General features: G+C 47.3%; 2 protein-coding genes and 5 non-coding genes across 10 annotated transcripts; 1 reads left to right on the top strand and 6 right to left on the bottom strand.

Moving 5' to 3' along the window:
* The first annotated feature begins 276 nt into the window (after positions 1-276).
* Positions 277-22,142, top strand: IDH3B (isocitrate dehydrogenase (NAD(+)) 3 non-catalytic subunit beta). Of its 4 annotated transcripts, none has more exons than XM_049869530.1 (13): positions 277-1,034; positions 7,518-7,671; positions 16,821-16,901; positions 17,066-17,164; positions 17,263-17,383; positions 19,378-19,438; positions 19,515-19,647; positions 19,753-19,886; positions 19,980-20,082; positions 20,383-20,529; positions 20,780-20,874; positions 20,958-21,018; positions 22,000-22,142. In XM_049869530.1, the coding sequence occupies exons 2-13, from the start codon at positions 7,615-7,617 to the stop codon at positions 22,099-22,101; spliced, it is 1,194 nt and encodes a 397-aa protein (XP_049725487.1). In that variant the 5' UTR covers positions 277-1,034; positions 7,518-7,614; the 3' UTR covers positions 22,102-22,142. The 4 variants fall into 4 exon arrangements, with proteins under 4 accessions (XP_049725487.1, XP_049725488.1, XP_049725489.1 ...); XM_049869531.1 differs by having other exon boundaries at positions 21,698-22,093; XM_049869532.1 differs by lacking the exons at positions 277-1,034; positions 7,518-7,671 and adding an exon at positions 16,629-16,711.
* NOP56 (NOP56 ribonucleoprotein) lies at positions 22,132-27,495 on the bottom strand. The gene is made up of 12 exons (XM_049869527.1): positions 27,420-27,495; positions 27,176-27,265; positions 26,667-26,781; positions 25,833-25,994; positions 25,469-25,667; positions 24,942-25,129; positions 24,708-24,859; positions 24,441-24,541; positions 23,929-24,077; positions 23,583-23,704; positions 23,261-23,398; positions 22,132-22,588 (listed from the first exon to the last, which is right to left on the bottom strand). Exons 1-12 carry the CDS (start codon positions 27,420-27,422, stop codon positions 22,211-22,213), a joined length of 1,797 nt encoding a protein of 598 aa, XP_049725484.1. The 5' UTR covers positions 27,423-27,495; the 3' UTR covers positions 22,132-22,210.
* Positions 23,468-23,538, bottom strand: LOC126067877 (small nucleolar RNA SNORD57). The gene has a single exon (XR_007515489.1). It is a non-coding gene; the product is annotated as a small nucleolar RNA SNORD57 (small nucleolar RNA).
* Positions 23,792-23,862, bottom strand: LOC126067879 (small nucleolar RNA SNORD56). The gene has a single exon (XR_007515491.1). It is a non-coding gene; the product is annotated as a small nucleolar RNA SNORD56 (small nucleolar RNA).
* LOC126067886 (small nucleolar RNA SNORD86) lies at positions 24,295-24,379 on the bottom strand. Its single transcript, XR_007515498.1, has one exon. It is a non-coding gene; the product is annotated as a small nucleolar RNA SNORD86 (small nucleolar RNA).
* LOC126067880 (small nucleolar RNA SNORA51) lies at positions 25,234-25,363 on the bottom strand. The gene has a single exon (XR_007515492.1). It is a non-coding gene; the product is annotated as a small nucleolar RNA SNORA51 (small nucleolar RNA).
* On the bottom strand, positions 26,155-26,222 carry LOC126067887 (small nucleolar RNA SNORD110). The gene has a single exon (XR_007515499.1). It is a non-coding gene; the product is annotated as a small nucleolar RNA SNORD110 (small nucleolar RNA).
* Positions 27,496-27,671: the final 176 nt, after the last annotated feature.

Genomic DNA, 27,671 nt, shown 5'->3' with positions numbered 1-27,671 from the left:
GCGTCTTCGTGGCTTAGTCTCCCTTCCCCAAGTGCCTGCCGTACTCTCCACGCTGATGCCTTGTTCCTGGATTTGCTGCTAACTTTGACGCCTTCAACCCTTGACTCTGTGTTCTTCGCCCGCATTTCTCCTGGCGAACTTGACCTCGGTTTAACCGCAGCCTAGGACTCAAACCTTTTCCGGTCGTAGGCTGGGGCCCCAAATAAGCTGAGCAGCTCTCCCCAACCCCCATCCCTATTCACTGCCCCTGGGTTGCCTAAACCTAAAGCCTTTCCGATACTAACATGTCCTCTTCAGAAACCTCTTGATTTCCGGTAGCAAGTGTCCAGTGGGAGCCCAGCTCAGCCCCTCTTCCTCCCCAGCCGTCCCCCCCTTTCGGATCTCATTCCTCTTCTGTTAGTTCCACGTCTGCCCTTGACCATGGGGCAGAGCCATTTCTGCTGCTTCTCTCTCACATTCTGGCCTGGTGTGTCCTGGCCAGGCTTTCAACAAGCCTAGAATGAGTCCAGCACTTTCCTGCCCCTGCCTTCTGCTTTCACTCTCAGCCACCCCTGGAGTATCACTTTCCCTCCCCATCTGACTCCCATCCTCATTTGGGCACCCTCCAAGTGTTCGGTTAGTGTCCTGCCACCTTGGCCCAGATGAAGGCTCTCAGGGGTGCTGCCTGGCCTCTTACCACCCTAGAGGTTCCCTTACCTCCTCTCCTGACCTCTTTCCTCTTTACCATCCTTCCTATCTGTCCTCCCCCCACCACCATCACCTGCAGGGAGTGTCACTCCCACCCAGACTCCTCAAGGTCTCAGGTTTTACCCTAAATGGAATTATCAAAGACAGGTCTCTTCTTAAGGTGAATTCTTCCATCAATCACTTTTTCTATCTCCTTATGTTCATCTGACTCTCCAAAACCTTGCTCCTCACAGTGTGGTACCTGCACCAGCAGCACCAGCAGTACCTGGGAACTTTTTAAAAATACAGAATCTCAGGCCCCATCCCAGACCTGCGGAATCAGAACCTGCATTTTAACAAGCTCCCAGGTGATTTGTGTACACATTACATTTGGGAAGCGTTACTCTAGAGAAATTCCCCCAAACTGTTCCACACTTACTCCACCCCTCCCTGCAACCTTAAGACCTACCTCTGGCTTTCTAATTTCCAGCAGCACTCTGCCTTACTTGGTGGAGAGGATACGGGCATCTTGGTAGCACCCTGCCAGCTCTCTCAGCCCCTTCGTGCCCTTGTCTCAGTCTTGTCACCCAGTCTCCTCTGCCCTGGGAAAGGATTTGGACTCGGGCCTCTTGGGTTGGTCCCAGCTCTAACACTGATGTTGCTCACAATCATCTGGTTTTATCTTGATCCTCCCTCTTTCCTCTGCTCAGACCTCCCCATTCTTAAAAAGAACCCTTCCCTTGTACCTGCCTCCTTCTTCAATGGCTGCCCCTCCTGAGAAGGTTCACTGGAGATCTCCATCTGAGGATGCCTTGCCAGCATCCAGCAAGCCACTCCCAAACCCTCATGATCAGGCTCCCTTCCAACTCACCTGCTCCTGCTGTCAGATCCCAGGCCAGGCTCTCTGACCTTCCTGCAGCAGTGGGCTCCCCATGCAGCTGGGAAGCCATCCGCCACGGTGAGAGCAAACTGTTTCTACCTTACCCTCTGAGCAGACCTTTAGGCTGCTGTGCTCCCTTCTCGCCTCCTTCCCTCAGAGAACTCCTGCTCCATCACAGCCTCAGAGGCCATCTGAGGGGAACAGCTGGTGAGAACAAAACTGGGCTTGACCTTGGGGAAGTGGGGAGCACTTGCCTGGGAGTGGGGAGGGTCCTCATTACAAGTGGCTCTGCCTGTGGACCCAGGGTGGGACCTTTCATCCACATGCCCAGGCCATTTGTCTATCCCTGTGTCTATCCATGGCATCTCTGATAATCTCCTCGCCTTGCCCCCATGCCACCTGTTTGTCAGGTCTTGCACAGATTCTCCTTCCCATGTTCCTCTCCCTATCCCCGTGCCTACAGCTAATGTCTTTAACAGTAAAACTGTCATGTCTTCCATTGTGTTCTACTCTGGCTGGGAGGAGAATTCTGCCCCAGTTCTGGCCATTGCCTCCTATCTGTCTCCCTGTCATCCTCCATCCTCCTGCCAAAAGTTTTTAAAAGTATTGCTTGAATTAGGCCATCACCTGCTTAGAAACTTTCAAATGTCTCTCCTGCTTGCGCCCAAAAGAGGACCGGCTCAATTTAGGGGCATTTGAGAACCTTTGATGCCTGGTCCAAACCTCCCTTCCCAGCCTGCCCTCCACTCCCTTGCTGTGTGCGTTTCTTGCTCATCTGACAGGGAAACTGTCACCATTTCCCAAACACATCTTCTGTGCTCTCAGCTCCATACCTTTACTCTGGCTTTTACCTCCCGCTGGAATGCCTTCACTTTCAGCACACCTTTCTTCCCTGGGAGGCAACGGGGTCTACCTTCCTTTTCATGATGATTGAAGTGCTTTGGTGTTGCAAATGATCATGGTTCTGGAAGGCTCTTTCCAAAGTAGATTTGAGGGAGAGGTGCTCAGAATGACCCTAACTGGCCAACCTGGGAAAGTGACATTGAGCTACGGCTCAGTCATAAACTGGAAGGAACTCTGGACTTGTGTGAGTTTCTATTCTCTTCTAACCACATGGGATAGAAAGAGACACACCAGGATGGTGTTCGAGGCTTCCTGGGGCCTGCAGCCCCGGAGAGCTTCTGGGTTAGAGCCATTGAACCAAGGGGCAAGGCCTCTGGGTGATGAGGGCACCCCTTGGGCCCAGCAGGTAGAAGGCCAATGAGCAAATTCTGGGTCAGCCCTTGGAGTCAGAGGTTAGAATCTCTGCTTTAAACCTAGTCAGAAACCTTTTTCCTGCAACTTTTTGTGCGTGCTTTTATTTTTGCATTATTTAATACCTTTGGTAAATGTCACATTTCAAACTGCTGCAGCTTCTCCCTGAGAAAGGGATTTTAGGGACCTGTTGTGACTATGGCCACAGAGAACTGGAGGAGTGATGGTGACAGATTGAGGTTGAGTCCAAACCGGCCGAGAATGCCAGTCCTGTCTGGTCCAAGCAGGGGCTCACCCCAGATCCCCAGCCAGAGCCTCTGACCTCCTCTTTCTCCTTCATGTGTCATAGGCATTCATGTCCATGCCCTTGGGAAGGGCTCTTGCCATGTGCCCAGTGCTGGAGAATAAGCAAAGAATAAAACACAGGCCATGCCCTTACGGAGCTCACAGCCTGGTGGTGGGAGGCTTGCAGACACTCAATGCTGCTCCAGGGTCCGCTCCAGAGTGACCTGGGTGCTAAAGAAGCAGGGACGAGTACAGAAGGAGAGCCTGAGCCCTAGGGGGAAGGGTGGCTCAGTGGAAGGATCAGCACATGTAAAGCATAGCAGAGTGGGTTGGTGCATTTGCTTCAAGGGGGAAGTTTCTAGCATCTGGAGCATCACGCTGGCACCTAGTATGCCATGCCAAGGGGCTCGGAAGTTTTCTTTAGGCCTTGGCTTTAAAACAATGTTTTTTAATCAGCAAAACTATTCCATTCTTTTGTCTTCCATAAGGGATGCAAGAGCATAGAAAACAAATTCAAAGTGGTGCGTTAGGCTGTGGCGTGCCTGGCCAGGCTGTGTGTTGGGCTGTATCGCCCCCTGAAGGCCCCAGAATGTCAGGCAGGCACTTGACTCCCCTTCCTGTCAAGTCCCCTGATGGGAATTCAAATGTAGAAGGAATAGAAATACTAAAAAAAAAAAAAAAAAATTTTTTTTTTAAAGCACACACTAAATACGGCTATTCATATAGTCCCATGAAGAAAAAAAAAGGCGGGGGAGGACCATTCCAGAAGGTTGCCTGGTGGACACGCCCCAGTCCTTGGCCTTCCTCCCTTTTGACTTCTGAGCTCTCTTCACCTGCATCAGGAAAATCCCACTCCACAGGTGTTAGTCTTGCTTTAGGATCCACCCCATTCCCCGCATCTAGGCTGAGTTACTCAGTTTTGATAGTAACACAATGAGAGCCATAATGGTGGACACTCCGGCAGGAGAGTCATGTTTCAATCTTCTGAAAGACCTATGGGCAAAGGATGGATATGCCCCCTCATTATTTCTGTATGTCCACACCCCTCCCAGCCACAAACATCCTCAAAGGCAGCCAGTCAACTGCATTTTCCTCAGTGCAGCAGGGCCTGTCCATTTCATGCTATTTTGCCTTCTGTGTCCATCCTCCCGCTTTCAAAGAGGATCCTGCAGGTTTGTAACCTGAAGCTGTAACAGCACCCAATGATAGTCCTTCCAGAGCTCCTTGCAGTGTGTTTGCATGGTTCTATATACCTTGTTTTTATAATTTTTTTTTTTTTTTTTTGTAAAAAAAGAACCCTCCCAATTCCTTCTCCTTCCCAACCTAGCATCAAAACTTTAGCGCCTATGCAAGCTGGTTTCAGCAAACTCCTGTATGGGTCCCAGTCGCTGAGGTCCCCCCTCACTTGAACAAGAGTGCTGGACGATGGGGCATCATATTCTGTGCCAAGCTGTATGTGGGTAGTTCTTTTTGCTGGCAAGATTCTTTCACGTGGGTAAAATGTATATGGATGATCAATTTGGCCCAATACCTGTACTTTTTATTCTTTTAAAAAGTTTTCCAACTTATTTATTTGCTTTTATATTGCGGTAAAACTTATATACAGTAAGGTGCACAACTATTGCTTGTACCCACCAATAAATTTTTATAATATGTATATACCCATATGGAGCCCTGGTAGCGTGGTGGTTAAGAGCTCAGCTGCTAACCAAAAGGTCTGCAGTTCCAATCTACCAGCTGCTCTTTGGAAACCCTATGGGGCAGTTACTCTGTCCTATAGGGTTGCTATGAGTTGGAATGGACTCGATGGCAATGGGTTCAGTATACAGCCATATAACTACCATCCAGGTTAAGACACAAGATACATTTATATGTATAAGGTGCTTATCTAATATCCCAACAGCCCCTCTCATGCCTTCTCCCAGTCAATACATGCCCCTCAGAGGTAACCCCTCTCCTTGCTTCTAACACCATAAGTTAGTTCCCATTATTGAAGTTCATATAATTGGCACCATACCCTGTGCAGCTTTTTGTATCTATCTTCTCTCACGCACCATTAAGTCTGTGAGATTTATTCACGTTGTTGTGTATAAGGGCCACAATGGGGTGGCCAGAGTTCTCCTGATCAGACTAGAGCAGCAACGTCATAACCTGAAAATGTGTCGACAGCAGTGAGACATCAACAATAACCCAAAGAATGGGTCAACGGTCTGATATAGTCAATCCTCCAGGAGCAGATGGGGTAATACACTGTGTAATGTGTCCTCCTTTACTGGGAGGCAAATGATCCAACTTTTGGCAGAGTCACAAGTCTGGAATGTTGTGGTGGCTTCTGTCTGCATCAGAAACATATACTTTGGACTATGGACTTGGTGTCCAGTCCCTGATGGTGAATGTGTTGCCATATCTGGTGTGATGATGGATCAGGCAGTGATGGTGATGGTACGGGCAATGCAGTTTGGATTAGAGGCTTGATTTCAGTTGGTCTCAGAGAATTGGTCTTTACCGTAGGCACCTCCATGAGTAACCCAGGCTGTTCAATCGGCAGCTGAATTTGTTTCCATAGTTCACAGCCCCAAAGATGGATGACTTTAATCTGCCAGTCTTGCAGACCAGACAGCTAGACTGTTGGCAACATTCAAGTCAGTGAAATTGTGGCAAGGTTCATCAAGGGGAATATTGGCTAGGGCTCTGCACTGGCTGGAGTCCTGCCCACCGAGCAGAGTGACCATGTCTGCTTTCAGTTCTGCATAGCTGGCACTGAGGTTGAGCATGAATACCACCAGGTGTCAACTTAGCCAACCCACCAGGGAACCAGGCTCAGGCACTTAGGGGCACCTATGTGATTTGAGGGCCCTGTTTAGCCAGCAGCTTTGTTTCTGGTGATGGAGTGAGGAATAAAGTTTCCCATAAAGGGGTTGCCTCCAGTTTTGCATATAAAACAGAATAATATTAGGGCCAGGTCAACATGTTCTTGAATATACCATTTCAATTTGATGAATAAGTCTTTGTGGGCCTTTCCCTTGATCACCACCAAATCCAAGTTGACTTATCCCAAAATAGGGATGTCAGATTGGAGAGTCACAAGTCGTTCCCAAATAAATTCCAACCCATGGTGACCCTGTGTGTGCAGAGTAGAACTGCACTCCATAGGGTTTTCAAGGTTGTGACCTTTCAGAAGCAGATCACTAGGCCTTAGTTCTGAGGTGCCTCTAGGTTGGTTTGTACCACCAACCTTTTGGTTACTAGTCCAGCGCTTAACTACTTGCACCACCCAGGACTCCTTGATAAATAGATTAAAAACAAAAACAACAAACCCACTGCTGTTTAATCGACTTCGACTCATAGCAACCCTATAGGCAGAGTAGAACTGCCCCAAAGAGTTTCCAAGGAGCGTCTGGTGGATTCAAACTGCTGACCTTTTAGGTTAGCAGCCATAGCTCTCACCCACTATGCCACCAAGGTTCCTGATAATAGATTAGTTGGTTGCTTTTTAAAAAAAGGGATGTACTTGGCGACCAGGTCAGGCAGGTGGCGCTGTTGTACCGGAAAATGGCCTTTCTGAGGCCTCCAGCAGTCTAAGTCTTTAATGATCAGATTTCCGTTTCTTCTTTTGAAGTCTCTGCTGTTTCTTTGGAAACCCTGGTGGTGTAGTGGTTAAGTGCTATGGCTGCTACCCTAAAAGGTCGGCAGTTTGAATTCACCAGGCAGTCCTTGGAAACTCTACAGGGCAGTTCTAGTTGGACTTGATGGCAATGGGTACTGATTCTTTTAGACCATCGGAGAGGGTTCAGAAATCACCTTTCTCCATATAAAACCAAAACCAAACCTGTTGCCGTCGAGTCTATTCCAACTCAGAGGACACAGTAGAACTGCCCCACAGGGTTTCTAAGGAGCGGCTGGTGGATTCAAACGGCTGGCCTTTTGGTTAGCGGCCATAGATAGCTCTTAACCACAGCACCACCAGGGCTCCTTTCTACATATAACCCAAACCCAGTGCCTAAGGCAGTTCCTAAATGGGTGAATCCTTTCTGACACTTAAGGACATTCACGGTACAAGCAGATACAGCATCAATACCGCTTACACAGTAACAGTATATTGAATTGGCCCAAGGCCCCACCACCTATAAGGGTACTTTATTTTCCAGAAGAAACCATTTATGATTTAAAAAAAAAAAAAAAATGTGTTTTAGGTGAAAGTTTAGTTTCTCAAAATTTATACACAAATGGTTTTGTGACGTTGGTTGCAATCCCCACAATGTATCAGCACTCTTCCTCTTTCCACCTCAGTTTTCCATTTCCATTTGTCCAGTTTTCCTGTCCCTTCCTGTCTTCTCATCTTTACATTTGGGAAGGTGTTGCTCATTTGGTCTCATATACTTTATTGATCTAAGGAGCATGATCCTCATATATGTTATTTCTTGTTTCATAGGCCTGTCTAATCTGGCTGGGAAGACCAAAGATGAATTGATGCCTTTGAATTGTGGTGTTGGCGAAGAATATTGAATACGCTATGGACTGCCAGAAGAATGAACCAATCTGTCTTGGAAGAAGTACAACCAGAATGCTCCTTAGAAGCAAGGATGGTGAGACTGCGTCTTACATACTTTGGTTTTCTTCATTTTTCTTTGCTCTGGATGGAATGAGACCAATAGATGTGTCTTAGATGGCTGCTTGCAAGCTTTTAAGACCCCAGATGCTACTCACCAGAGTAGGATGTAGAACATTGCCTTTATGAACTATGTTATGCCAGTTGAGCTAGTTTTCTCCCGAGATCATGGTACCCAGCCTGTAGCCCCAGTAACTCGGTCCCTTAAGGTGTTTGGATGTGTCTAGGAAGCTTCTATGACTGTGCCCCCTTTGTGCTCTATTATATATGAATATACAATGTACATATATGTGAATATACATGCTGTACCTACAAATATTTATGTAAAAATATGCACAGCCTAACCTATATATGTACATGGGAAACCCTTATTTCCCTATGTATCTTCCTAAGTCTTTGGGCAAGAGCATGCACTAATGAATGGCAGGGAGTCTTTTCATTTCCCGTAATCTGGCCCATGGGACCCTCGTCTCTCCTCTTCCAGAAAGCCGTCTCTGTCAGCATCCCAGCCTTACTGTCAAAACTGTCAGAGTCTGGGATTTAAATTTACCCTACTTATAAGCTATGAGTCAGAATCGACTCGATGGCACTGGGTTTTTTTTTTTTTAATAAGTGAATGGGAAACCCTGGTGACGTAGTGGTTAAGTGCTATAGCTGCTAACCAAAGGGTCGACAGTTCGAATCCGCCAGGCACTCCTTGGAAACTCTACAGGGCAGTTCTACTCTGTCCTACAGGGTTGCTATGAGTCGGAATCGACTCTATGGCACTGGGTTTAGTTTGGTATAAGTGAATGTAAATATAGGGTCACTATGAGTAGAAATTGACTTGATGGCAATGGTTTTTTTTTTTTTTTTAATAAGTGAATAATTAGCCTTTTACTGTTTCATTGATGCTGGATAAAATGAGACTTCTGGGTCAGAGGTAAAGGGGTTTATTATTCATGACACAGCAATCAGCCTATGCATAATGTTTGCATTGGCTCCCTTGCTCCCTAAGTCCCACAGGGACAATGTGGAGGGACCCAGTAGATGTTCTATATGCAGTGGACTTGTGTCACAGCTGAGGGACACTGAGCTTGGGGGAACCCACCTCTTCTATAGCAGGAAATAAACAAGCTTGCTCTTTGTCCAGGAGGAAGGTATTACCTCATTCCTCAAGGTTTCTCATTGCAAATGCGAGCCAGAGAAATGGCCTTGCCAAAGAGCACTTACCAAAAGAAACCAAACCTGTTGCCATTGAGTTGATTCTGACTATAGAGAACAGAGTAGAACTGCCCCATAGGGTTTGCAAGGAGCTTCTCCGGATTTTGAACTGCTGGCCTTTTGGTTAGCAGCTAAGCTCTTAACCACTGCAGCACCAGGGCTCAAAAGAGCACTTAGGGCCTTGCATTCTTGGCATTCACAGTGAGAATGTGCAGGGACAGTCTGGGCCAATGGCGGATTGCTTCTCTGAATAATGCCTATCTCAGGGATGTTTCCCATGTCCACTTTGGGCCATAGCTGCTTTTGTCTCTTTTTACAAAGCCCTGCTTCTCACTCCTGATGCCCAAACTGGATGATGGCAGCAAAAGCAAGGAAAAGAGAAGTCCAAGATCTTTTAAGATCTTAGATATGAATGACTTAAATAAAATATTAGCAAATCCAATTTAGCAGTATATTTAAAGAATAATATCTCATGACCAAGCAGGGTTTTCCTAAATATGTAAGGAAGCCTCAACATTAGAAAGTTTATTAATATGTATTAACAAAGTTAAGGATAAATTTTATTCATTCGATTAGAAAATACTTATGAGCCAGGAGATGACAAAAATGACAAAATCCTACCCCTTGTGCATTAGAATAGTCACAGCAGCACTGTTCATAGTAAGCCCAAATTGGGAACTATTGAAATGTTCACGAACAATTGAATGGATAAAGAAGCCATAGTATATTCACGTAACAGAGTATATACAGCAGTGAGAATGAATAAACTGCTACAGGCAGCAATATGGGTGAATCTCACAAGCAACATTGAGTGAAAAAAGTCAGACAAAAAAGAAACATATGATTCCCTTGAGATAAAGTTCAAATCAGACAAAACTGATTTCTGATGACAGAAGTCAGGATAGCGGTGACTGATGGGGCACAGTGACTGGAAGAGCACATAGCAGTGGCAGGGGCAAGGGGAGAGGGCTTCTGGAGTGCTGGTTATATTCTTTTTTGATCTGGTTTCGGTTACAAAGGCATGTTTAATTTCTAAAAATTCAAGGAGCTGTAGAAGTGTGGTATGTGCTCTTTATGTGCTATGTTTCAGTAAAAAGTTCTAAAAATATTACCGATAGTCGTCAGAAGAAGGAAAATAGATGTGGGGTCAGGATGGTGGCCAGAGAATGTGCAGCAGCCAACCCCTCCCTTACCAAGCCAGGGGAAGACCTATCACTTTTTCTTCATCAGAAAGAGAGATATCTGGAGGAGAAAAATGGTGGTGGATGGTAACAGCGATGTGGAGGTGGGGACTACGGAGTAAACAGGGGACAAGATGATGCACTCGGTTTTTGATTTGTTTCGTAGGATAGATGAGTGAAGATGGAGGAGTATGTTATGTTAATATTATATATTAATACATTACATTAACTATAATGTTAGTAATAGCCTTACATTTACATAGTACTTTTCATTTGTTCAAGGGTCTTACACACTTTTATCTGATTTAATCTTCTTATTCTACTACTGTCATGGAGAATTCCTCACCTATATGAATACAGAGAAGGAGGCACAAAGTCTGTGCTTGGACCCCGAGATCAGAACCACTGAACCCCCTCCCTTGGTCTGGGAGGATACTCTGCCACCTTTTTGGATTGACGAGGTACACACATGATGTACTTATCACACAGAGAACCTAGCTAGTGGTTCTTAAATTTCAGTGTGTATTATCTGGGAGAGCCTGTTAAAAATATAGGCTCTCCTCAAAAAATTAAACATTGAACTACCATATGACTCCACGATTCCAATTCTAGGTATATACTCAAAAGACCTGACAATAAGTACTCAAACAGATACTTGTACACCATGTTCACTGCTGCCTTATTCACAATAGCCAAAAGGTAGAAACAACTCAAGTATCCATCAAGAGATGAAGCGATAAATAAAATGTAGTATATTTATACAATGGAATATTATTTAGCCATAAAGAAAAATGAAGTTCTGATACGTACCATGACATGGATGAATCTTGAAGACATTAGACTGAGTAAAATAAGTCAGGCATGAAAAGACAAACGTCTGATCTCATTTATATGAAATACCCAATCGACTCAATGGCACTGGGTTTAGAACAGGCAAATACATAGAGACAAAAGTTCATTAGCGGTTACCAGGGGCTGGAGTCCCTGGATGGCACAAATGGTTAAGCGCAGTGACTACTAACTAAAAGAGTGGTGGTTCAAACCCACCTAGAGATGCCTTGGAAGAAAGGCCTCGCGATCTGCTTGTGAAAGGTTACATTCTCAAAAACCCTGTGGAGGGCAGTCCTACTCTGACACACATGGGGTTACCATTGAGTCGGAATCCACTGGCTTAGGCCAATCTTTCTGTGGCATTTTGCTTTTAGAGGTGCCACTTGTGAACAGCACCATTCTGGAATTAAAAAAAAAAAAAAAAAGATTCGAAATCACCCCTTTAGGCACACTTACATGTTTGAACTAATTTCTGGGCCTCCTCAGGAGACTTCAAGTCTGGGAGTCACTAGTAGGGAAACAACCATCACAGCAGGGAATCAGACCATATCCCACCCCTGTGCCGTCGAGTCGATTCCGACTCATAGCGACCCTACAGGACAGGGTAGAACTGTCCCATAGAGTTTCCAAGGACCACCTGGTGGATTCGAACTGCCGGCCCTTTGGTTAGCAGCCGTAGCAGTTAACCACTACGCCACCAGGGTTGGAACAGTAGCTGTAAAAATGGTGTGGCAGGGGCATCTGACTGATTTAGGAGATAAAATTGGAGCCATTATTCCTTGTCCTTGCGTATAAAGAATGTGATCCAGCTGGAGTTGGACTCACAAGAACTCACAAGGACATATCAACTGGGCCCTGAGGTATAAAAATAATAGCTAGGACAATCTTTTTTTTTTTTAGGACAATCTTGGAAAACATCTTTTAGGGAACCTTTCCATGAACAGAGCACAAAAGACCCACATATTTTCCACTCTTATCTTTTTCCTATTAGCATTTCATAAACAGTAAGATTTGCTGGACCAATGAAAACCCTCCTGACTGTCCTTACTGAAATCTGTACCAGTGATTATTAAGACAGTTCAAAATATAGAATCACGGTGATTTAGCAGTTTTTAGCCAATCTGTAAAAAGGTGTAACTTTTAGTGACTTTACCCATTTGCAATGTTAACATATACTGATGATTCTGTAATGTTGCATGGTCTCGGACAGACATGGCTTTGGCAGCATGCTTGTCCATTTTCCACTTTGGCCTCTTGGAACACATGCTGAATAAAATCTTACTTTTTGCTTTGCCGTAACTTTGTGGCGATGTTACCTGAGGTCAGATCTCCTCATCTAACTTCACAAGGGGGAAGGAGAATCAAAATCAGTAACCCAAGGCTGATTCTTACGAGGGAGAGGTTAGACATGCCTCCTTTCTCCGCCATCTTTACCAGTTCTGACACCAACCGTCCCTCCCATGGCACTCTGTACTTCTCTGCTGGGTTCAATAATTTGTTGCAATGGGAATACAGAATTCACAGACCAGACTCACGGTTTTGGGCTTTATTAGGGAAGTAACAGGTTACAACTCAGGTTCAGGAATGCTCAGGATACAGTATTTCGATCAGGACAGCATCTTCTCAGCTGTGCCTGTAGGCAGGTCCCTCCCTGGCCCTCAGCCTGGCCTCTGCCCCACTTGGGCAAGTGTTACAAAGCTCTTTCAGCTCTGCTGATAAGAACCCAGAGGCACCCCACTCCACCAGTAAGCCTTGGCTGGAAGGTGCTCAGGTCTAGCTCTTCATGTTGGCAACCCTAGCTCCACCAAGTGCTTGGAGGCACCCTACTCTGCCAGCAAGCCTTCTGCCCCAAAACACTCAGCTTTCTCCCTCAGTGGGTCGGGAAGCCCACTGCGCTGTCTCTTGCTGGTCTCCTGGTTCTGCTGCCGCTGCTTCTCTGCTGCTGCTTCTTACTATCTGCGGTGTTACAGCTCTCCCTCTCTGTCCTGGTTCTGCTGCTTCTCTCTGTCTTCGGTGTTACAGCTCTTCTCCCTCTCTCCGTGTCTCCCTTTAAGCCTAGTGGGATGGCACAACTGACCAGTTCCTTTATTAAGGTTCCATACACCATATTTGCATGGTCCCACCCCCACAAGAAACAAAAATCCTCACAACTGGATCAATAAGCAACATCATGATAAATGGAGAAAAGATTGAAGTTGTCGAGGATTTCATTTTACTTGGATCCACAATCAACACCTATGGAAGCAACGGTCAAGAAATCAAAAGACTCTGACCCCAACAAGGCTAGCACTAATCGAAAAAACACAAAATAATAAATGTTGGAGAGGTTGTAGAGGGACTGGAATACTTAGGCACTGCTGGTGGGAATGTAAAATGGTACAACCACTTTGGAAATCGATTTGGTGCTTCCTTAAAAAGTTAGAAATAGAAGTACCATATGATCCAGCAATCCCACTCCTTAGAATATATCCTAGAGAAATAAGAGCCATTACACAAATAGATATATGCATACCTATTTTCATTGCAGCAATGTTCACAATAGCAAAAAGATGGAAACAACCTAGGTGCCCAAAAACAAATAATGGTACATACACACAGTGGAATACTATGCAACAATAAAGAAAAATGATGAATCCGAGAAACATCTCACAACATGGATGAATGTGGAAAGTATTATGCTGAGTGAAATTAGTCAGTCGCAAAGGACAAATATTGTATGAGACCACTATTATAAGAACTCAAGAAAAGGTTTAAACACAGAAGAAAACATTCTTTGATGATTACGAGGGTAACAAGGGAAGAAAAGGGGAATTCACTAACTAGATAGTAAAAAAAATAGTAGGCAAGAATAATTTTAGTTGAAGGGAAGGACAATACACAATACAGGGGAAGTCTGCACAACTGGACTAAACCAAAAGCTAAGAATTTTTCTGAATGCAACCAAACACTTCGAGGGACAGAGTAGCAAGGGCTGGGATCTGGAGACTATATGGCTTCGGGGACATCTAGGTCAATTGGCATAACAAAGTTTATTAAAAAAATGTTCTGCATCCCACTTTGGTGAGTGGTGTCTGGGGTTGTAAAAGCTAGAAGCAGCCATCTAAGATGCATCAATTGGTCCCAGTGGACCTGGAGCAAAGGAGAATGAAGAATACCAAAGACGCAAGGAAAATATTAGGTCAAGAGACAAGAGGGCCACATAAACCAGAGACTCCACCAGTCCGAGACCAGAAGAACTAGATGGTGCCCAGCTACGACCAATGACCATCCTGACAGGGAACAAAACAGAGAGTCCCTGATGGAGCAGGAGAAAAATGTGGAGCAGAACTCAAATAAACATAAAAAGACCAGACTTAATGGTCTGACTGAGAATGGAGGAACCCACAAAGCCATGGCCCCTGGACGCTCTGTTGACCCAGAACTAAAACCATTTCCAAAATCAACTCTTCAAACAAAGATTAGACTGGACTATAAAATATAAAATAATACTTGTGAAGAGTGTGCTTCTTAGTTCAAGCAGATACATGAGACCAAACGGGTGGCTCCAGTCTGGAGGTGGGATGAGAAGGCAGGAAGGGACAGAAGCTGGTTGGAGGGACACAGGAAACCCAGGGTGGAAAGGTGGAATATGCTGTCACATTATAGGGATTGCAACTAGTGTCACGTAACAAAATGTGTATAAATTTTTGTATGAGAAATTAACATGAGCTGTAAACTTTCACTTAAAGCACAATTAAAAAAGAAATGAAAAGACGCATTGCATTGGGCAAATCTGCTGCAAAAGACCTCTTTGAAGTGTGCAAAACAAAGATGTCACCTTGAAGACTATGGTGCACCTGACTCAAGCCATGGTGTTTTCAATCACCTCATATGCATGCGAAAGCTGGATAATGAATAAGGAAGACTGAAGAAGAACTGACACCTTTGAACTGTGGTGCTGGTGAAGGATATTGAATATACCATGGACTGCCAGAAGAATGAATAAATCTGTCTTGGGAGAAGTACAACCAGAATACTCCTTAGAAGCAAGGATGGTGAGACTACGCCTCACATACTTTGGACGTGTTATCAAAAGAGATCAGTCCCTGGAGAAGGACATCATGCTTGGTAAAGTAGAGGGTGAGTGAAAAAGAGGAAGACCCTCAACAAGATGGATTGACACACCGGTTGCAACAATTGGCTCCATTGTGAGGATGGCACAGGACCAGGCAGTGTTTCCTTCTGTTGAACATAGGGTCACTATGAGTCAGAACCGACTGGGTGGCACCTAACAACAACAACAACCCCACAAGGGTGCCATGCATCTTATTTACATTATTAGCAAGCTATCTAATCCCCTTGGTGGGCCACGAGCATTTCATTTGTATAGTCCTCCCCAGTCATTTTGTGGGAGTTACAAAGATTATGGCTGGAAGGGCCATATTAAGTAATTCACTGCACCACAGTAGCTAACAAACACAATTGGGCAGGCTAGGCGGTTGAAGGAGAAACCAGACACACACCTTCTCCTATGAACTGTGTAGTGTTACTTAACGCCTCTAGTGCTTGACACATAGTATTAGTAAGTATTAGTTAACAGAATGACAAATATGTAGCAACAAAAACATTAGGAAAAAGCACAGATACTTCAGTATTGTTACTCAACTTCTTACTAAACTGAGGCCCTTGTTTGATAAACATGAAACCTCATATTCTCCTTTTATGTCATTTTTAAGTTTGTTGTAGGAGAAAAACATCACAAAGTACAGTAAAGCAAAAAGAATTTGGCATATATTCAAAAATAGTAAAGCAAAAAGAATTCAGCATATATTTAAAAAGACAAAAGTTGAGAAGCAGGCAAGCATACTGCCAGAGCTAATGTCTGCCCAAGTCCAAGGAAATAATACAGAGTAAGGAAGAATGGGAAAATGGACAAGCACGTTTCACAGCCATGTCTGCCCGAGTCCAAGGAACATTACAGAATAAACAAGAATAGGAAAACAGACAAGCATGCTGCCAGACATATCTGTCCAAGTCCAGAGAATATTACAGAATAAACAAGAATGGGAAAACGGACAAGCATGGCTGCCACAGCCATGTCTGTCTGTCCAGTGTCCAAGGAATGTTACAGAGTCATCAGTATATATTAACACTACAAATGGGCAAAACCATTGAAAGCTTCAACTTTTCACAGATTGGCTAGAAACTGTCATCCTACATTTTGAGTTGACTTCCTTAAGGATCGCTGGTGCAGGTTTCAGTAACGACAGTCAGGAGGGTCTTCATTGTTCCAACAAACTTCTATTCACTAAATGTTAATAAAAAAAGGTAAGAGTGGAAAGTCTTTTGTGTTCTGGCTTATGTGAAAGGTTCCCTAGAAGATATTTTCTAAGATTATCTATTGTCTTTATCTCAGGGCCCAATTGTTGCGTCCTTTTGAGTCCTTGTGACCTCTTGTGAGCCCAACTCCAGCTGGGTCACATTCTCTACGCTCAAGTACAGGGGATAATGAGTCCAGTATTATTTCCTAAATCAAATTTCAGCATAATTAAATATAACTAAAAATAAGCAATGACAAAGTGCTTATGTGTCCCATGACCTTCTCTCTCAGCCTCCAAAGGAGTGGTAAGTAGAAGAAGATGAAAGAGAATGCAAAACAGCCAAGGGCAGATACTTTTGAAATGAGGCAGCAGACCCTCCAGGCTCCTGAAGACAGGCCGGAAGTCCGCGTACTGGGCTGCGCCACGCTCTGGCGTCACTTCCCCGCGACTTCCTGCGCCGGAGATCATGGCGGCGCTGAGCAGTGTCCGCTGCCTGACCCGAGTGAGGCCCCGGGGGTTTCTAAGAGGGCAGAGTCACTGCAGTATTCGGGGCCTGAGGAGGTGGGGCAGTCTCCGGCCCGACCTCACGGGCTTGTGTGTCTCTGTCGCAGGCGTTGGTCGCCGCACCGAATCCTGGGGTATGGAGGGGCCTGGGCACCTCGACGGCGACTGGTGCTGCTTCGCGGAGCCAGGTAAGCGCGAGTCCGGCTGCGTCTCTCTCACAGCCCTCTCATCTCCTCGCGGCTCCCTCTACCAGCTTCTTCCCTACTCTCCCCGCTTTTCTCTCCCACCCCTCCTCTGTCCCCGAGAACCTACGCCCCTGCCGCAGCTTAAGCTTTGCTAACCCCGCCCCCAGGGTGAGGACGTGAGAGTGGAGGGCGCCTTTCCCGTGACCATGCTGCCGGGAGACGGCGTGGGCCCTGAGCTGATGCACGCTGTCAAGGAGGTGTTCAAGGTGAGGGACCTGGGGCATAAGCCAGCAGAGAAAATGGTGTGGGTTGGAAAGGATTTACTCCACCTTGACCCAGCAATTTTTGGGATCTGCCCCTAAAGGCTGCTGCTGTCCCGGTGGAGTTCCAGGAGCACCACCTCAGTGAGGTGCAGAATATAGCATCTGAGGAGAAGCTGGAGCAGGTGCTGAGTTCCATGAAGGAGAACAAGGTGGCCATCATTGGTATGTGTGCTCCCTTGTAGCCTTCCCTTGTGTCACTTAAAATCAAATGAACAAACGTTCAGTAAACCCCCTTCCTCACATACTAATACATTGACTTCCCAGAGCTCCCCCCACAGATTTGTGCACATTTATCCCTTCCTGTTGGGAGCCCAGGAGTTCAGAGATCATGTCAGCTGAGAATGTAGGAAAGCTCTATGGGTTTGGAGTCTGTCAGGCTACATCATCAGTCTTCAAGCCTTGTTAATTGTTTTTCTAGGCTGCCACTTTTTTTTTTATATATAATTTTTATTGTGCTTTAAGTGAAAGTCTACAAATCAAGTCAGTCTCTCACATAAAAACCTATACACACCTTGGTACATACTCCCACTTACTCTCCCCCTAATGAGACAGCCCGCTCTCTCCCTCCACTCTCTTTTCGTGTCCATTTCGCCAGCTTCTAACCCCCTCTACCCTCTCATCTCCCCTCCAGGCAGGAGATGCCAACATCTAGAATGCCACTTTTAACTACCCTTTTTCTTCCGTCTTCCTTCTGCTGCTCTACTTTAATCTCCTCATTGGATTTCTTGGTTTCCAGTTTTGCTTTTGCAGACCATCTCCCACATCCCTTCTCTTGGAAAGACCAGCTTGACTTTGCTAGGCCCAGCTTTAGCATAGGAAAGTAGGTCCTTTATAAGCTGGCCCTCAGCTTTTTTGCTTTGGTTTCCATGATACTTGTTCTATGCTTTGGCCACACCAGATAGTGTGTTAGTTTCTAAATACATGTACTATTTTGACTCATGCTGTTCCCTTTGCCCAGAATTTTTTTTTTTTTTGCTGCTTCCTGTCAGAATCTAACTCACAGTATTAGTTTTCTAGGGCTGCCATAACAAATTACTGTAAACTAGGTGCCTTGAAATAATTTATTCTCTCATAGTTCTGGAGGCCGGAAATTAGCAAGGCCACACTCCCTCTGAATTTTCTAGAAAGAATCCTTCCTCGCTTCTTCTAAATTCTGGTGGCTATTCCTTGGCTCTTCCGGCTTATTTTAGATGCATCGCTCCAGTCTCTGTCTATGTCTTTACATGGCTTTCTTCTCTGTGTCTCTGTGTCCCCTTCTTTTCTCTTATAAGGACTTGGCCATTGGATTTAGGGTTTATCCTAATCCAGGATGATTTCATCTTGAGATCCTCAACTTAACTATATCTGCAAAGACCCCCCCCCCCAAATAATTTCACATTTATAGGTTCTGGGGTTAGGACATAGACATACTATTTTTGGGGGGCCACCATTAAATGCACTACAGTCAGCCCTCTGGTCCCCCAGAATTCATGTCTCCCATGTGCAAAACACACTCACCCTATCCTTATGCCTCCAAAGTCTCAACCCATTATAGCATCAACTCTTGATTTCCTTCTCAGCTGTCACCAGAATTTAGGCTGTGTCTATTCTGTGCCTCAGAATTCTTCCAGTCTCTACCCATTACTCAATTTCAAAGCGGTTTCCACATGTTTAGGTATTTGTTACAGCAGTACCCCACTTCTTGGTACCAAAGTCTGTATTAGTTTCCTGGGCCTGCTGTAACAAATTACCACAAACTTGGTGGCTTAAAACAATAGAATTTTATTCTCTTACAGTTCTGGAGGCCAGAAGTCCAAAATCAAGGTGTTGGCAGGGCCACGTTCTCTCAGAAGGCCCTAGGGAAGATCCTTCCTTGACTGTTTCAACATAGACTCTGCTGAATAAAAAACCTTATGTCCTCCTTTAGGGTCATTTTGAAGGTTCAACCTAAATAGACATAAAGCAGTAGATGAATTGTTTTTAACTTCATTATTTTCCTTTGCCCCTTGCCCCAGGGGCAATTAATGGTCAGTATTTTTTTTTTAATTTGGAAGTGGGAGATGGGGAGTCTGGGTTGCATTACTCCCCTGAGGGGATTGAATACTGGTCTGGGTTGCCTTGGGTTGGCTTGTGCTGACATGCCCCCTACAGCCCCTGCTCCTGACTCTTTTACACAGGAAAGATCCACACCCCGATGGAGTATAAAGGGGAGCTAGCCTCCTATGACATGAGGCTGAGGTAGGTGGTAGCGGGCAGTGGGTCAAAGGGGCACTGGGGCACTAGGTGCAGTGCCAATGCTCTGTACCACCCACAGGCGTAAGTTGGATTTGTTTGCCAATGTGGTCCATGTGAAGTCACTTCCTGGCTTTAAGACCCGACACAACAATCTAGACTTGGTGATCATTCGAGAACAGACAGAAGGGGAATACAGCTCTCTAGAACATGAGGTGAGGCCCGAGAAATCAGGAGGGTAGGGATGGAGGTTGGAGAGAGGCCTAGCTACTCCACCATGCCCCTCCCAGTCACTCAGATACTTCTGTCTCCTCGCTCAGAGTGCGAAGGGTGTGATTGAGTGCTTGAAGATTGTCACTCGAACGAAGTCTCAGCGGATTGCAAAGTTTGCCTTTGACTATGCCACCAAGAAGGGACGGAACAAGGTCACGGCAGTGCACAAGGCCAACATCATGTGAGGGACATGGCTTTGCTGTGGGTTGGGCTCCTGGGAAAGTAGCTTCCTGCACTCTCTTGGCTGAATCTGTTCCTTTTCACCCATGGACAGGAAGCTTGGGGATGGGTTGTTCCTGCAGTGCTGTAGGGAAGTTGCTGAACTGTACCCCAAAATCAAGTTTGAGACAATGATCATAGACAACTGCTGCATGCAGGTGAGTCTCTTGGTGCTCAGCGAGGGTGTGGAGTGAGTGGAATTCACTTCCTTTCTCTATGCCTGTAAGGAATCCTGGTGGCGCAGTCGTTAAGAGCTTGGCTGCTAACTAAAATGTCAGTAGCTCAAACCCACCAGACACACCATGGGAGAACTATGTGGCAGTTTGCTTCTGTAAAGATTTACAGCTTTAGAAACCTATGACAGTTCTGCTCTGTCCTGTCGGGTCCCTATGAGTTGGAATTGACTCGATGGCAGTGGCCTTTTTTTTCCCCCCCTCCATGCCTGCGTTTGTCCCCAGCTGGTACAGAATCCTTACCAGTTTGATGTGCTTGTGATGCCCAACCTCTATGGGAACATTATTGACAATCTGGCTGCTGGTCTGGTTGGAGGAGCTGGTGTGGTTCCCGGGGAGAGCTACAGCGCCGAGTATGCAGTCTTTGAGACGGTGAGTGAAGTTACTTCTCCCCTCAACTCTTCCTGCTTGCCCTTCCCTGGCCTCACGTCCCGCCATGCCTCTCGCCAACTCCCTCTGAGGAGTGATCCTTGCCTACTTACCCCCTGCCCCACAGTGCCTCTTCTTAGTGACCCTGGTTTGCCCTCCCTCTGATCCCAGCCTCTCCCATAATGCTTCTCCCTGATCTCAGTCTCTCCATAATGCCTACCCTCATGACTCTGGCCTGCCTCTACCCCCACAGGGCGCCAGGCACCCATTTGCCCAGGCAGTGGGCAGGAATATAGCCAACCCCACGGCCATGCTGCTCTCAGCCTCCAACATGCTGCGGCATCTCAAGTAGGCTCATGGGAGGCTGGGTGCTGTCAGGGAGTTCTGGTTGGGGCCGGGGGTCTCAAGTTTCTTCCTGTCCACATTCACAGTCTCGAGTATCACTCCACTGTAATCGCAGACGCAGTGAAGAAGGTGATCAAAGTTGGCAAGGTATGTTTAGAAAGGCTGCTGGGCTCAGGGTCTTGGCACTGCTCTCTGGGGAACCTGAATTGAGGTCTCCTTTTCCTCCAGGTTCCCAGAATGTCTGTTCTGTGGTCTTTCCCTCCCTTGACTGTTTCATTTTCTGGATCTTCCATCCCCTCTTCCTGCTTCATCCACTGCTCCTTTCATGGGATTTATCTTAACCCAGAACTCGCAGCCATCTTCTGGGGGTCAGGGGGGAGAGGAGGGTATGGGAGGCACTGGATGGGGGGGGACAGGCAGGATGAGACACCAGCTTCAGTTTCTCCATACCAGGGAGTCCCATCTTCATTCCTCTACCACCTTTGCCTTCCACCTGGTCCTTCTCAGAATTTCCTCCAAGGCAGCTTCATCCTGTCCTTGATTTGCATTTTACCATTTCATGGCATGCCCCATCTCTTACCCTCCCCAGGCAGTAGCACAGCTCCAGCAGCTGTTCTGGTCTCCAGGAGGGCAGAGTGGGAGCGTGCTGGCCCACTGTTTGTAAGCAGGTCCATGCTTACAAACTTCTCCTTTCCTGCAGCATCTTTCTGGCCTTCTGTCACCTTCTTGGATCCTTGAAATCAAGGGCTTCCTTCATCACACTATCCTGCACCCCTCTTCATGGGCTCTCTTTTCTTCCCCACTGCTCCACTGGTGGGGGCTGTAGGTACGGACTCGAGACATGGGCGGCTACAGCACCACATCTGACTTCATCAAGTCTGTCATCGGCCACCTGCACCCCCATGGGGGCTAGAGCCCTCTGTTCCTTCCAACTCCCAAGGACCATACTACCTACACATCCCTTCAGTACATTGGACCAGAAACTTACCTCTAAACAGCGGACCATAAAGTCACCTTTCTGGGCAGAGCCTAGGTTGCCCTGGGTCTGGTTTCCTTAGGGAACTGTCTGGTGGGGTTTTTAGGGGTAGGGTCCAGGTCACAGATTATGATGACAGTTCTCCCCCACAGGTTCGAACCTCTGACATGGGTGGTTATGCTACCTGCCACGACTTCACTGAGGCTGTCATTGCTGCCCTGCCCCGCCCACAGGTCCCACCTGCACCCATGTAAGGTGCTCAATAAAACATGTGTATCAACTTTTGTGAATTTTTGTTTTTATTGGGAGATGGGTTGGGAAGTCACCTTGGGTATACCCCCCAGGGAATATCCATTGTCCATTCTAATTTTCTTGGGATATTTTTTTGAGTTTTTTCTTTTTCTTGGAGCTACTGCTCTTGCTGCCAGCAGCCTCTTCAAGTCCACTGCTGAGTGGCTCCTCCTTGGAAGAAAGTTTCTTTTTCTTCTTGGGGACGCTGCTACTGTTAACCACCTCTTCAGGATCACTAGCTGGTTCCTCTTTCGGCCAAGATTTCTTCCTCTTGGGGAAACCTGTGCTGACAGCTGTCTCGAGATCACTACTAACCAACTCTGCCTTGGAAAGAGACTTCTTTTTCTTGGGTTTGGGGAGAACTGAGCTAGATGAGTCCTCCATTCCATTTTCCTGTGGAGCCTCCTGGGGCCTTTGCTTTTTCTTCTTTCTGGGTCTTTCAACAGTCTCCTAAAGGGGAGAGAGAACATGAGAACAGTGTCATCCAGTGGATGAACACACCCACCCACACAGGATCAGTGACGAAGGAGTCAGGGCAGGAAGACTTGTAGAAGCACTGCTAGAATCGCTCAGTATTTCTGGGATTTAAAAAACTTGTATGGACAAGACTTGCAGATTCACCCCAAAGGCTATCACCACTAGGGAGACCATGTGATGAAAAAATATCTAAACCCACTGTTTATCTTATAGAAGATCCACCATACTCAGTAAAAGAAGCTAGTCAGAACAGAATCTTTTATCATCATGCCAGGTTTCAGAGGAGCCCTTAAAACAAGTTAACAAGCTGGGCACTCACTGGCAATCTCTGGAAGAGGATTCTGCTAGCATGTTGAAAACCTTGCCCCATCCCTACTGTATAAGGCTACCACCTCTAGACCTGGTAACAGGCAAAGCAGGACTTCACACTACCCCCTGATTGAGGACTCCCGGGAATAGGTGTGAAATACAACTAACTCTCTGGGCTCTCAATAAGTTCTCTCGGCACCTTTGTCTTTTCTATACAACAGAGATGGTTTTAGAAGTTTCAATCCAAAAGCCTGGACTCAAGACCATGGCTTGAGGTATCACACCCTTTGTTTGGCTGCTGAAGGAGCTTCACCTGGGGTTGACCTGCCCACTGACCTCACACTCCTCAGGAGTACTACCGCTGTTTTCTGAAGCCATGAGTGCAATCGCAGCCAGTCGCTTCTTTTCCTTCTTCAAGCGTTTCTTCTCCTGTTTCTCCAGCTTCCTAGCAATCTCCACAGCCACTTCCTCTGCCTGGCCAGAGAAACAGTGCTGAAAAGGACGGGAAGCCCCATCCCTGCAGGCTGCCTTCCCCACCTCGTTGGATCAGGCTCATTAAATCAGTTTTTTGCCTCCACTTTACAAAGTCAGGCTAAGACAGTTCATCACTTCCAACAGTCAGCTGTGGTTCTTCCTGCCCAACAAAGCCCAAACTGACCTGAACCATTGCCTCCTTCATGACATCCAGATTCTTTCGTGGAATCTCTCCAGTCTCATAGAAGGACAGCCGCTCCTCGACTTGCTCTCGAAGCTTTTCCCCAAATACACTCGTGGGCACCTCTGGATGTGTATGGGGGTAAGCAAAGCCTGTCAGCTCTAGAAGGGATGAACTACCCATCTGCCGTAGTATTCCCTCTACCCTCAGCTTTACTCAGACCCAAAGTATCAACACTCACTGGGTGAACTGCTGTTGACGAAAAATATTGCCATCATTGTAGAAGCTAAGGTAGTCAGCCTCCCCTCCCCCTGGCCCCCTCTCCCAGCCCTCTGTCCCCCACCCATACCGGAGAAACAATCAATTCGGGAGGCAATACTGCATTTGTTTGCCAAGTATCTGGAGATGCGGCCTTTGTTTTTGGCAGCTGCTCGGCCAATGAAGGTGGAGTGGAAAATGAGTCCATATTTGGGAGTGTTTCCCCTTGTCTTCAGGGCTCTGAGAGAAGAATGATCAGCAGAATGTAAAATCAAACTTCAACTGCAATAGTCAGGCCAGCTCCTTATCTCCCGCTTTCCCAAGTCTTCTGAGTGAGTCTCAGGCTGGGATTGGCTCTTCCCCCACCTCACACCAACCCACAGCTCCCAGAGGCAGGGGGTACAAAGGCATCAATGTCGCTGACCTGGAAGCTTGGTCCCTTTTGCTGGGCCCTGGGAATCACTCAGACACCAGGACTGGCCATCACCCCCATAGCAGAGGTCTGTATAGGTCAGGGGCCCTGGTCAGCCATCACTGTGATACCCAAACAAGTAGTGGGCACCAGAAGTGGCACCTGAAGTGGGCAGGTGCCCTCACTGGTACCTGAACAGGGCTTTTTCTGCCCCAAGGATCTGCACTGTGGATGCTGGATACTTGGCCAGGTTGGTGAGGCTGCCAGCATGTGCAATGAGACGTGCACCTACCTGGAGAAAGACACAAAGAAGTCAGAAGCTGAAACTGCTGACCTAAGAATTACATAATCCCTGCTTACCTCCTCCCCATCATGCACAACTAGGGAAGATATGGCAAGTCAGAAAATACAGCAGCGCAGACTTACATGGTAACATTCCCGAGCCCCCCATGACATACCGCTTCCCCAATGAGAGCTGACAAGCTGGGGGCTACTTGGCTCATCTTGGAGCGCAGGTAAGTATGTAAGCTCTGGCGGTATTCTGATAGAGACACCACTCGGCTGGAGAAGCTCTCGATGTTTATCAAGTCGATGGCAGATATGTCCATGCCTAGAGAACACCAAATGTGAATGCAGGAACCAGACATTCAAAGCCCCACACGTTACACCTGGCTGCCAGGCTCTGCACTGACCCATGGAAGACCGTGAGGCATCTAGAATGGCCTTGGCCTTGGCCCCGTCCATAGTCAGTTCCTCCAGCTTCTCCAACTTGTCTTCGTTCAGCTCTTTGCGGTTTCCAATGAATTGGGCAAGGCGGCAGTACGTGGCATTGTCATTGACAATCTTCACCAGCTCCGGAAAGTGATAGCCATACCACTCCCTGCAAGGAGCCACAGTCACTCCCTAGACCAGCTACCACATCTCCCCTTATCTACTACATGTCTGGAAAAAATGGGACCAGTCAGATTTAAAGCCTCCTCAATGCCATGTTGCCCCATTCACAATACAAACCAGGCACAAGGCCTGGGCTGAGGTGTATATGGGGTACTTTATCTGCCTCCCCTTTCTATACAGTCAGTGCAAAAACACAGCCTGTGGTAAGCACAAGGAGGCCAAACCCCTTCCCCACCTGGTTCTTCCCAGACCTGATCTAAGGATTCAAAATTAGCTAAACTACAGGCCAAAGACCCCACTTTCTGGGACTGCCCCTGTACTTTACCTGACACGCATAGAGAAGGTATTGATGTCTTTATCCAGCTGGTCCAGAAGGCTAATGGACTGAATGATCATATTGTCCACCCGGTTCACATTAAACTTAACTTTGGCACGAGAGTAGCTGTGTCCCAGACCAAGCTGAGCTTTACAAGCAGACAGGTCAGTCAGACCCTTCACCAGATTATGGAAGTGCAGGCGAATTCCTGGAGAAGGGTAGGGCTATGAGCATGGAAAGGGCCTGAGCTAGCTCCGCACCCATCAGGCAAGCAAGGCCTCCAGAAGTAATCTTAAGCACCTTCAGGACGCCACCCCCCTCCCCCGCCGGCCAAGTTTGTCAAGAATGGCATAAGTGCCACAGATGTTCTCACCTCGCAGGATCTCAGCTATCACACCTCCAGTCTGGCAGTTGTACCCTAACTCCTCCTGTATAGCAGCACCAATCTTGGGGTCCCCAACTCCCAAGACTACTTTCTTTTTTTTGGATGGCAGGTATGTCTCCAAGAACAGGCGAAGATCCTCATGAACAACACCTCCAGGTAAAAAAACACCGCTTACTAACATGCTTTAGGACATTTAAAGTATAGAAGGGATCCTGTCTTGTTACAGAGCTGATTAAGTGATAGCGGATCTTAAACTGGTTCTGCAGAGCATGCTGGGATGCCATGCCTAGGCACCCTCCCCCTTCAGGCATTGCTCAGAGACATGGAGACATCAGTGACTGCACTCAGGGGATTGACAGACACAAGTCATCACTGCAAAGCCTGGCTCAACTAGGGGAGGAACAGGGCTCAGGTCCAACAGCACCAGTTTGGAATATACAAATAAAGCTTAAAACACAAGCTCCAGCATGATAAAAGCAGCAAGTATCTTATTTGTCTCCTGGGACCACAACTGTTTCAGAACAGTCTTCTTGGCTTACATGTATTCAACTACATGAATGATGCAGCAGGGAACCCTTCAGGTGACTGGGTTTAGGCAAGCTTCGGGCACAAATGGGCTTTAAACCGGGGTCCCCCACCCACCCAAGATTTCATTTAAGAATTATTTACCACCCCAATGCTCGTAAGAAAACAAAATCTCGATTCTAGAGATAGCTTTAAATATGACAGCATTTCGTTTTTTTTTATCACAAATCCCCCAAGAGAACTGCAGCAGGAATCACATATCCTATCTCCCCTAAAACTTCGGGGTGGCCAATTCACCTTCGGACACGGCGTTGGCATTTTCCAAGGCAACGTGGGAGGAGGCGAAGGGACAAAAGGCCACGAGACGAACGATGTTGTGGAACTTGCCCAGATTGAGCACGCACTCCTCCACCTGGGGTGGGAGAAACAGGATGAGCGGTTTCCTTCCGACACTCTTTGACTATTTTGACTCTAAACCGCAGTGAAGCCGAGGTTCTCAGGCTTGGACACATCCAAGAACCACCTAGAAAGCTTTTAAAACACAGGGATGCCTGGGCTCCATCTCTCAAGGTTCTGCTTTAGTCCGTAATGGAAAAGAAATGGCTTATCTAAAAAAGCTCCTAAAGTTATTCTTGTCATGAACCAAGGCGAGGACCCTGGCTCTACAGCTCTCCAGGCCCGTTCCCCACCCCCACTCCACACAGCCGACCACGTGGGAACGCGCGGTGCATGCTGGGGCCTGCGCTGGGGACTCGCCCGACCGCGCTGCAGCCCCTCCGGCTGCCGAACTCACCGGTTCCACTCACCTGCGGCAGCAGCAAGCTGATCTCCTCCACCTCCTTTACCGCCAACAGCGCGTAGCCGACCGCGTGCTCAAACAGCACGTGCAGCAGCACCTGGAACGGAAGCCGGGGCTCGAGCATCAGCGCGGGCCCAGCGTTCGCCGGGCCCCCGATCCCAAGGCAGACACCGGCTGGGCCTAGGTCCGCGCCAAAGCCTGGGCCCAGGCCACGGCCTTCGCCTCGCCCGCAACCCACAACCAGCCCTCACCATGGCGCTCGCTCCTTGCCCGGCTCGCAATGCGGCGAGCGGGCTCCAGCGCGCGGAACCTGGCCCCGGAGGCCACGCCCTCGCCGAGTCAGCCAATCAGAGGCCGAGGACGGCACCATTTCGGGTCCTCCGGAGGGGTGCATCTGGGATGGTATCGCCTAGAGGGCGAGGGCGGCGTGTGGGGAGAGTGGCGCCAAGGGGTAGCCGGCCTTTTCCGGCCTTGCTGCAGCGGGCTGGTGCGGTTGCCGGGGC

This window comes from Elephas maximus, chromosome 25 (genome assembly GCF_024166365.1).
Source record: "Elephas maximus indicus isolate mEleMax1 chromosome 25, mEleMax1 primary haplotype, whole genome shotgun sequence".
Lineage (NCBI taxonomy): Eukaryota > Metazoa > Chordata > Mammalia > Proboscidea > Elephantidae > Elephas > Elephas maximus.
The sequence above is the reverse complement of the archived record's forward strand: the minus strand, read 5'-3'. Positions and strand labels throughout refer to the sequence as shown.